The 10,210-nt window shown below is 50.9% G+C and overlaps 1 protein-coding gene across 1 annotated transcript; it reads left to right on the top strand.

The window, feature by feature from the left end:
- The first annotated feature begins 5,843 nt into the window (after positions 1-5,843).
- Positions 5,844-6,152, top strand: LOC135998298 (feather keratin 1-like). Its single transcript, XM_065651453.1, has one exon. It carries the CDS (start codon positions 5,844-5,846, stop codon positions 6,150-6,152), a length of 309 nt encoding a protein of 102 aa, XP_065507525.1.
- The last annotated feature ends 4,058 nt before the right edge of the window (positions 6,153-10,210 follow it).

Raw genomic sequence — 10,210 nt, 5'->3', positions numbered from 1 at the left:
GGCTGTGAGCTCCACAAACCCCCGTGGGGAGGACCTGCTGGCCCTGCTCCCTCTGTGGGTCCTGCAAATAGACCCCTGGTGGGGTGTCCACCACAGCCATGAGGCATAGACTCTCATCTGCCCCTGGTTCTCTCTCCACTTGGATCAACACAATTTTCCTCTTTTGCACTATTAAAGTTCTCCTGCATCTGAGCCTATGTCTCTGTGTTGTTCCTTTCCCTGCAGATGCTCTCCACAGGTGTCCAGGAGATGCATATTTCTTGGGATTTGGCGGAGGGTTGTTGGGGATGGTTTTGCTTTGACTGTTAACAGAACTTTCCTTTGGGTATGCTTAGTCATGCTTTAGGTTGTCCTCTGCTTTATAAAGTTCACTGCCTATCTTTGGCTAGATGGAATTATCCAATGCAGTTCATTGACTCCAGAGATGTATTTAGCTCTCCTATAAAAACCTTCCTTAATCCACCCTCAGAAAGCCATGTTTCCTCAACCTCTCCTCCCAAACCACGTAAACTAGACCCTCCTCCGTCCTGGTCCCCCTCTGTTGAACTTAGTCCTCTTGGTCAAGTTCTTTCATTGAATCACTAGGTTGGAAAAGGCCTTGAAAATCATTGAGTTGAACTGTTAGCCTGGCCCTGCAAAGTTGCGCTAAACCGTGTCCCTAAGCACCACAGCTACACGTCTTATAAACACCTCCAGGGATGGTTACTCAACCACTTCCCTGGGCAGCCTGTTCCAATGCTTGATAACCTGCCCTGTGAATAAATTTTTCCTAATATCCAATCTAAACCTCACCTGGGGAAACTTGAGGCCATATCTTCTTGTCCTATTACTTGCTGCTTAGGAGAAGAGAGCAACAACCTCCATGCTACAATCTTCTTTCAGGCAGTTGCAGAGATCAGAAGGTCTCCCCTCAGCTCCTGTTCTCCAGCTGAACCCCCAGCTCCCTCAGCCGCTCCCATCACACTTGTGCTCCAGCCCCTTCTCCAGCTCCGTTCCCTTCTCTCAACTCGCTCCAGAACCTCAAGGCCTTTCTTGGCGTGAGGGCCCCAAACTCACCCCAGGATTTGAGATGCGGCCTCACCAGTGCCGAGTACAGGTGGAACGTGACTGCCCTGGCCCTGCTGGCCACACCAGTGCTGATACAAGCCAGGATGCATTAGAGCCCTAAACTCCACAAAGTGTTCTAGATGTCATCAGTTGAGCATCAGCAGAGTGGGATCATCTCTCCCACTGATCTCCTGGCTACGGTCCTGCACATAAAGTCCAGGGAGTCTTGGCCTCACACTTGACAGGACACATCTCCAGAGACTACAATTATAGAATCACAGAACCAAAGAATGCTTGGGGTTGGAAGGGACCTCTGGAGATCCTCTAGTCTAACCCACCTGGAGATCCTCTAGTCTAACCCACCTGCTAAAGCAGGTACACCGAGACCAGATTGCACAGGAATGTGTCCAAGTGGGTCTTGAATGTCTCCAGGGAAGGAGACTCCACAACCTTTCTGGGCAGCCTGTTCCAGGGCTCTGTCACCCTCAAAGTAAAGAAGTTTCTCCTCATATTCAGGTGAAACCTTCTGTGCTTCAGCCTGTGCCCATTGCCCCTCATCCTATCACTGGGCATCACTGAAAGGAGTCTGGTCCCATCCTCTCGATATCCATCCTTGAGATATTTACAAACATTGATGAGATCCCCTCTCAGCTTCTCTTTTCCAGGCTGACGAGACCCAGCTCTCTCAGTCTCTCTTCATAAGAAAAGTGCTCTAGGCACCTAATCATCTTTGTAGGTGGCCGCTGGACTCCCTCCAGTAATTCTTTATCCTTCTTGAACTGGGGAGCCCAGAACTGGACACAGACTCAAGATGCAGCCGCACTAGGGCAGAGCAGAGGCAGAGGATTCACCTCCTTTGGCTTCCAGGTCACACTCTTCTTAATGCACGCCAGGATATCTTTGGTGTTCTTCGCTGTTGTTGACCAAATCCTTCTCTGCAGAGCTGCTTTCCAGTAGGTCCGCCCCAACCCGTACTGGTGCCTGGGGTTATTCCTTGTGTGTCTCAGGGAGGTCAGGGCTTGATCCCAGCAGTCTATGTCTCTCTCTGCCTCCCTGATACTTTGCAGCCTTTCTCCCTCCTCTTTTAGCTCCACCACCACGCTGAGCAGGTCATCTGCCTGCTCGCACCTCACACAGCTGTTCTCTCTCTTACCATTCCATGCCAGTGAGAGACTCTGGCATTCCTTGCAGCTGGAGGTCTGGACAGCTGCATGTTTCCTTGGCAGCACTGTCTGTGTTGCTGCCTCCTTCATGGCAGATGCAGGGGACTTAGCTTTCTTCTGAGTGGCTACCATAGTTAGGATCCACCTGTGAGGCTGATAACTAGTAACTGCACTAATGTCTGGAGCTGACAGAGCTTCCTCGCCCTTTCCACTTGCCCTTCCGCTCAAACTGCTGCTCTAACTGCCTCACCCCTGTTTGCTGGCCCTGTTCACTGTGCTCCTGGTCACCCATGCTCCCTAGGGGCTGTTTAGATATCCTGCTACTGCTTCAGGTTTCGCAGTGTTTAAATCTCCCACTGTTGCACTGGAAACGCGCCTTCCACGTCAGCCTGGCTCCGAGAGACAGAATGCCAGAACAGCCTCTTCCTCAGATTTCCCTGTCTCCAATTCTACTGTAAATTCCCCGGTCCTTAGCAAAGGATCTCAGCTGTTGGCCTTCCTTACCTTCCAGTTCCTGACTGTTGGCCCTGCCCTCCCTGCAGGCTTCCCGGCTTCCTGATTGGACTCTTCCTCCTCCTCACTCAGGAATCGACGACTGACGTGCGGAAAAACTTTACAATCTGTAAGGCTATAAAACTTTACAACCTGCGAGGTTATAAAGAAGGTGTGTTTATTCAGCGCCAGGCACAAGAAGGATCTTTCCTTTAATCTCGCGCAATTGATCTCGGCATGAAGCGTGCTTAAATGTAGCAAGGTGTTACATATTCCTGGTAACCCCAGGAATGCCTATACATATACAAAACCTTGCCCCGAAAAGGCGGTTCTTATTAAAATGAGTTCCAGGAAATCATTTCCATAGTCTCCTCCTCCGGCTCCTCCCTGTTGCACCTGCACAATGCCTCCTGGTGGTCGTGGGCTGGGGCCTGGGGATGAAGGCTGCTCATGAGCTTTCTAACCTTTGACCTAGTATGCTGAGTTGGCCGGAGCTCGAACTGCTGGACTGGTTTTAACTGGATCGTCGTCCTCCCTGTGCTGAAGACTAAATGTAGCAAGGTGTTACATATTCCTGGTAATCCCAGGAATGCCAAGCCCTATTGTCTTTCTGTATTCCGTCTTCTACCCCTTTCCCTCTCCTGTGATAAGTAGCCCCGTGACACAGCACAAGACAGAGAGTGTGCATTGAAATCCTGGAAGGAAGATAAGGAAGAGAAGAAAGAGCTTCAGACTCTGAAACTTGACTCCAGAGCTTGACAGGACTTGGCCCTGAGCATCCTCCAAGGGCTGACGGTGCTTTCAGCAGGGCTGGTTGGACTAGGAGATCTCCTGAAGTCCCTTCCAGCCTCAAGGATCCCGTGATTCTGTCATGGGGAAAGGATGGGTGATGCACAGCTGCCCCTAAGAGGGCTGGCAAGGCAGGCACTGGTTGTAGCAGGACATGCCTTGTGGCTGGAGCTGCACCTGGGAGAGAGGGCAGGGGAAAACCAAGTTCCATGGGTGGCTGAAGAACAGCCTATCAGCCCACCATGAGAGATCCCCATACCCTTAATCTCAAAGGAGCTTTTCCATGTGGCACCAAGCCAAGGGAGGTCCCCACCTTGCTTATAGCTTAGGAGGAATCTCAGCAAAGCCCCATCTTCTCTTCATGGCACACTCTCTGCTCTCTTCCCTCTCCCAAGTCAAACAGCTCCAAGACCCAGCACAAGACAAAGGGACAGGTAAGTGCAGGGAAATCCCAGAGAAAGAAGAGGATGAGGAGCAGGAGGAGGAGAAAGGTGAGGAAGAGGACAAAGAAAAGAAATGGTTCCAAACTCACCTTGATCCCAAGGAGATGGAGGCAAGAGAGTGGATGAGAGAGGGAGAAGGAACCACGTTTACACTGCTCCTGCACTGCCCCAGGCCCATAGTCATTGTACAAAGGCAGTAATTTTCCAGTAGCAAAAAGAATTTTCCAAAGCAAAACACGCTATGTAGTGGCACATGTTGTGTTTTGGTTTCCATCATCACTTTCATTTCACTTACTCATTTATGACATGACCATTATGTCACAGAGGTTCTTTTGAAGTTTTGCAATGAGAGCCCCAAGGCTTTTTCTGAGCAAGATCATGTCAGTACAGGCAGAAGATGCGTCCTGGAGTGCTGGAGGGGTCTGTGCAGACAGAGAATATGGATCTGGGGACATATGGTGAGGCCGTTTTGAACTCCAAGGGAATGAAGGTGCATGTCTTCCCACCAATGCAGTCCTCTCCCTAGTGCACAAAGGCTCCTGTGACTGAGGACATGTCGCATCTCCCCTCCTCCATGACTGTCTCCCTGCTTGCTCCAGCAGTCACTGCCTCTACATGCAGATGGGCTGCAGTGCTGGTTTAAAATGCCTTTGACTAAGGAAAGCTTCTCTTGCTTGAGATATTTGCTGGTTTCTTTGGCCAGGTCATCCCCTCTTGTGGCGGTCTCTGGGAGTCTCCAACCACTGCTGTCATAAGACCAAGGCAGGGAACCCTTGGAGCACCTCTACCTTTTCTGTAAGCCCTGTTCTCAGGGAAGCTGCCCTGTTAACACTGGGGTGGCCTTTACCCAAGCCTTGCTTCCTGCCAACCTACCTGGAAGGAGACCATCTTCCTGACCTCCATGTGCTGTGCCTGATTCAACACCAGGTGATTTGTGGCCTTCCTGACCCCAATCCTGCGTTTTCAGCCTGCAAAATGTTCTCCTCAGAGCAAAGGTCATAAAGAGCAAGAGAACTGAAACCAGTGGCACAGCTCAGCTGCCCAGGGATGCAATGGAAAGTGAACACTGAAGCAAGCTGAGAGAGAGAGGAGAGAGAAGCACATGTCTTTAAAAAGAGGAGCCTGTGGTTGCTCTGTGCATATGTTCAGCATGGTGCAGAGCTGGGCCTATTCCTGCAAACGAAGTTGCAAAAAGTTGCACTTCACTGCCCCAAGCATGGGGATGTCTGTCCCACCAGAACTTGGGACTCATCTTCTGTCCAAAATGAAACGCTTCTTACTAGGATATCCTTTGGCTTCTCATCCCAGTACATGAAAGAAGCCTGCGTGGCAGAACAGGCATGTCAGAAATGAGAAAATGAAATTACAGCATTGACAGACAGCAAAATAGAATCTTGCCATTACGTAGTATATTTTGCTTTGGAGCTGTTGGAGAATCAACTGCCCGTGTGCAGTGACTGTGGACCTGGGGCGGTGCAGGAGCAGTTTAAAAGCGGGTCCTTCCCCTCACTGTCTCATCCACTCCTCTCACCTCCATCTCTTTGGGAACAAGGTGAGTTGGAAGCTCTTTCTCCTTTTCCTGCTCTTCATCCCGCACCTTGTTCCTCTCCAGAATTTCTCAGCACAAACTTGCCCCTTTTTCGTATGCTGGGTCATGGGGCTGCTTGTCATGGGGAGAAGTAAGGAGTAAGAGATACACCATGGAGAGAAGTCGGGGCTTCACTGAGATGTCTCCTGAGAAATGGACAAGGAAGTGATCTCCCTGGACTTGGTTGCTATTTGTAGGGCTCTTTTGAACTGACGAGAAGGATTCCCATCATCTGGAATGACAAGCTGCTCTTCAGCCCTCCCATGGAATCTGCTTTCCCCTGACTTCTCTCTCTCCCAGGTGCAGCTCCAGCCACAAGACATGTCCTGCTACAACCAGTGCCTGCCCTGCCAGCCCTGCGGCCTGACCCCACTGGCCAACAGCTGCAATGAGCCCTGTGTCCAGCAGTGCCAGGACTCCAGAGTTGCCATCGAGCCCCTTGCTGTGGCAGTGACCCTGCCCGGCCCCATCCTCTGCTCCTTCCCACAGAACACCGCCGTGGGATCCTCCACCTCCGCTGCTGTTGGCAGCATCCTCAGCTCTCAGGGAGTGCCCATCAACTCCGGGGGCTTCGGCCTCTCTGGCCTGGGCAGCGGCATCTGTGGCACGTGGAGGTGTTTCCCCTGCTAAATCTGCTGGTGATGGCCCAGGGGAAGGCCCACAGGGACCCACAACATGGTACCAGACTGGGGATGGACTATCAGGCTGTTGGTTTCAGAGGGGCTGAGCAACCGCAGCACCCCTTGGAAGAGGACAGGGCCAGCCTGGGCTCTCAGAAAGCACGGCCCATGCCGCCTTTCCCCTCTTCCAATGTTTCCCGTTCCTCTTGTGTCTTTGTTTTCTTGTGCTCCCCTGAGCTTTGAGCCCCACAAAGCCAGCGTAGGGAGGACCTGCTGTCCCTGCTCCCTCTGTGGGGCAGGCAGATGGACACCTGATTGAATCTTTTCCACAGACTTGGGTCACAGACTCCTGTCTGCTCCTGGTGCTTCCTGCTCCAGGATTTCCACTCAGAGTGGCCCTCTTTTTCATCATTAAAGTTTTGCTGCTGCATCTGAGCCCATGTCTCTGTGTCATCTGAGCCCTCCTTTCCCCTGCAGATGCTTTCCCAAGGTTCCCAAGGAGAAGGATGTTGCTCAGGCGTTATTCTGGGAGGGTTGTATTCAGGATAGTTGTGCAGTACTTCCTAAAACAATTGTGTTGGGTCTGACTGGGGTGGAATTCTCTTTCCCCATAGCAGCCTTCAGAGTGCTGTGCTTTGCAGTTGTAGCTAGAATGGTTCTGATGACAGCACATCTGTGTTTTGGCTTTTGCTGAGCAGTGCTCGCACAGCAGCAAGGCTGTCTCTTCAACCACACTCCCAAAGGCCAGTAGGCTGGAGTTAAGCAAGAGCCTGGGAGGGGACATAGGCATGGACATCTGCAGGACAGCTGACTCAGAGTGACCAAAGGGACATTCCATATCATATGACATTGTGCTCAGCAAGGGATATAAGACAAATAAGGAGGATGTGGACGGGCCATTCGACATATACCCATTCATTTTCCAAAGCAACCACTACACGTCCTCTGGTCCTGCTTTGCAGGAATTGGCTGAAAATCACCTCCTGATGGAAAGCAGAGAAGAAATCTTTTTGCGTTGCTTTGCTTCTGCACATGGCCTCTGCATTTCTTGCTTACACTGCATATATCTCAACCTTCAACTCTGTAGTCTTCTTTTCTCCCTGTCTTGCTGAGGAGGTGGAAATGATAGAGCATCTTGGTGGACATCCGGTAACCAGACAAGGTCACCTCACGCCAGTCTTTTTGATGCTTCGTGTGGGGTTCAAGACACCAACAGTTTTGAATTTAATATACTTTAGCTTTAGCAGTTACTAATTTACAGGCCTCTATGTAGCGCAGGCAGTTTGCTCACCGCACAGCTTATCTCTTGATTTTGCTAAGGTTGGGAACATGTTAATAGAATCAAATGCTCTGTGCTTTGTCCTGGCATTGGGGCCTTTACAGTGCTGGGGGAGCTGTCTAGTGGAGAGGATGAGGGAATTCACCTCCCTCTTCCCAGCGGGACTCATGGGGTCCTTGCGCATCCTTACGTGAGGTGTTCACTGCTATGAATTAACGGTATTGGATTAATGTGGGGGTTGTAGAGTCTGGTGTAATGTTGGAGATAACTAATTTATTTGACTTCTTTTGCATTCCAGCCCAAGCCTCTATATCGTCCTTTTCATGAAAGATACTGTCCAAGGATGCCCACAGAGAGAAATGTTCCTCAGGGTGATTGTGGGAAGGGGTTGCTTGGAATGGTTAAGCAATGGTTTTTAATACAATGACTGTTTAGTGAAAGACTGTGGGTAGTCTTTGTAAGGTAACCGTTCTTCAAATGGTGGCCGGGCATTGATGTGTGGCTGCAAGGTGGTGGTTGAGTGCATTTGCATCACCTGTTATTTCTGTTATTTTTTCCCATTTTTTCCTTCTCCTCTATAGAGTTTCCTGATCTTGACCCAAGGGTATTTTGCTCTCTTGCTGTTCCATATCTCTTCCCGTACCTTTGGGACAGTAGACTGAGAGATCGATGGGTGGGTGTTTAGTGCTGATCACATTCCACGCACCACACAGACCAACACACAGTGAATGTCATCCTCATCTTGCTCCTTTCCGTTCTGTGCCCAGAGCTTCCTGGGAATGTTTCTGGAGGGAGGGAGCAGGGAGAGGTATTGGCAGGAAGAGAGGCAGCAGGTGCAGGCTGAGTGTCTCCAAGGGCTGTCCAGAATGTCTCCAAAGCAGCGTGGTGAGCAGCAGCAAACACTGCGGAGAGGCTTGCAGATGAGGAAAGGGAGCTGCTGAACTGCTGTAGGACACAGCTGGGCAAGGTGACGCATGTCCAGATAGAGCCAGCCCTGTTTCCCCATGAATCCCAAATGCCCTGAGAAGCAGCAACCCAATAGCAGGGCCAGGGAAAGGTGCTTTTGCAGTAATGCCAGCAAAACAGTTGCGACTCCAGCACTCTTCTTGGGCACCAAGGACATTCGTCAGCATCCTGGCCAAGGTGAGCAGAACCTCAGATAGGAGATATAGGGTAGTGACTATCCCACTCTGCTCAGTACTCACCCGAAAGCACCTACAACACTGCTGTAATGCAAGAAAGACGTGATGCAAGAAACACTTTGGCCAAGTGGAGTGAGTCCAGCAGGTGTTCCAGGATGGTGAGGAGCTGGAGCACTTGTGAGGGGAGCAGTGGCTGAGGGCACGGGGCTTGCTGAGCATGAAGACAATATTTGGTGTGAGAACAAAGAGCAGCTTTGGAGGAGCTATGCTGAGGTCCCGCAGAAGACAGATCCAGGCTCAACACTGTGGCAGTGCGTGGTTGCAGGGCTAGAGATAAAGGGATCACATTCAAATATGAGAGGTTTGTACCTAGTAGGAGAAAAATGGCTCTCAGCACAAGGGGCATCAAGTATTGAAAGAGGTTTGCTGTTGCATTGTCCACTCACCCTTCTTGGACACTCATGGTTGACTGAGCATGAAGCAGGGGCTTGGGCCAAATGACCTCTGGAGGTCCTTTCCAACTTGGTTATGCTCTGATCCTATGGTCCCAGGACAGCATTTTTGTGCCTTGGCCTACTGGGTACACGGCCAGCAATGAGGAGGAGGAGCTCGGGTTCCCAGGCAAGGAGACAGGCAGTGAGCAGGAGCTGCCCTGAAGGCTCTGGGGCAGAAGATTGCAAAATGCATCTCTTGCACTTGCTAGAAGACCAAAAGATCTGTGGAGCCCATCTGTTGGGGCAAGTTTTCCCAAAGATGCTGTGGCAGTATTTTCCCTTCCTTTTCCCAATTTTTTTTTTTTTCCAATGGTCTTTCCCTCACGCCGCAATTCTATGTCTCAAGGATGGGGTTAGGACAGGTTCTCCTGGGCTTTCCTTGGACAGTATTGCCTCTGTCTTGTTAATACCATATTCATCCCTCCTTCTCCTGACTACTTGCTTCACAATGTTGAGCTTCCTAAGGAAAAAGAAAAGCTGTATCCAACAAAGTGATGGTAGTGACTGAACTACCTTGTGTTGTTCTACTCCACATAGGCAGAGATGTTTAGAAACCAGAGGCTACACCCAATTCATCACTAAGCATAGTCAATACTAAACTACTTGACAATCACTGCACAAGCTTCCCCAACAACCCCATCCCAGAACCAGGCCTGAGCAACATCTCTCTCCCTGGACATCATGGGAGAGGACCTGCAGGGGAAAGGATGAGAGAAAGGCATGGGCTGGGATGCAGAAGAACTTTAATGAGTCAAAAAGAAAACAAAGTAGCTCTGAGTGGAATCCCCAGTACAGGGAGCACCAGGGGCAGACAGGAGCCTGTGACCCACGGCTGTGGAAGAGATTCAATCAATGTCCATCTGCTTGCCTCACAGAGGGAGCAGGGCCAGCAGGTCCTCCCTAGGCTGGCTTTGTGGGGCTCACAAACCGTGGGAGCACAAGAGAACAAGGACACAAGAGGCACAGGAGACACTGGAAGAGGGAAAAGGCGACATGGGCCGTGCGTTCTGAGAGCCCAGGCTGGCCCTGTCCTTTTGCAGGGAGTGCAGGGGTTGCTCAGCCCCTCTGAAACCAACAGCCTGATAGTCCATCCCCAGTCTGGTATCATCTTGTGTGTCCCTGGAAGCCTTCCCCGGGGCCATCACCAGCAGCT

This window comes from Caloenas nicobarica, chromosome 24, assembly GCF_036013445.1.
Source record: "Caloenas nicobarica isolate bCalNic1 chromosome 24, bCalNic1.hap1, whole genome shotgun sequence".
Classification (NCBI taxonomy): domain Eukaryota; kingdom Metazoa; phylum Chordata; class Aves; order Columbiformes; family Columbidae; genus Caloenas; species Caloenas nicobarica.
Note: the sequence above shows the minus strand (reverse complement) of the source record. Positions and strands in the feature narration are given on the sequence as shown.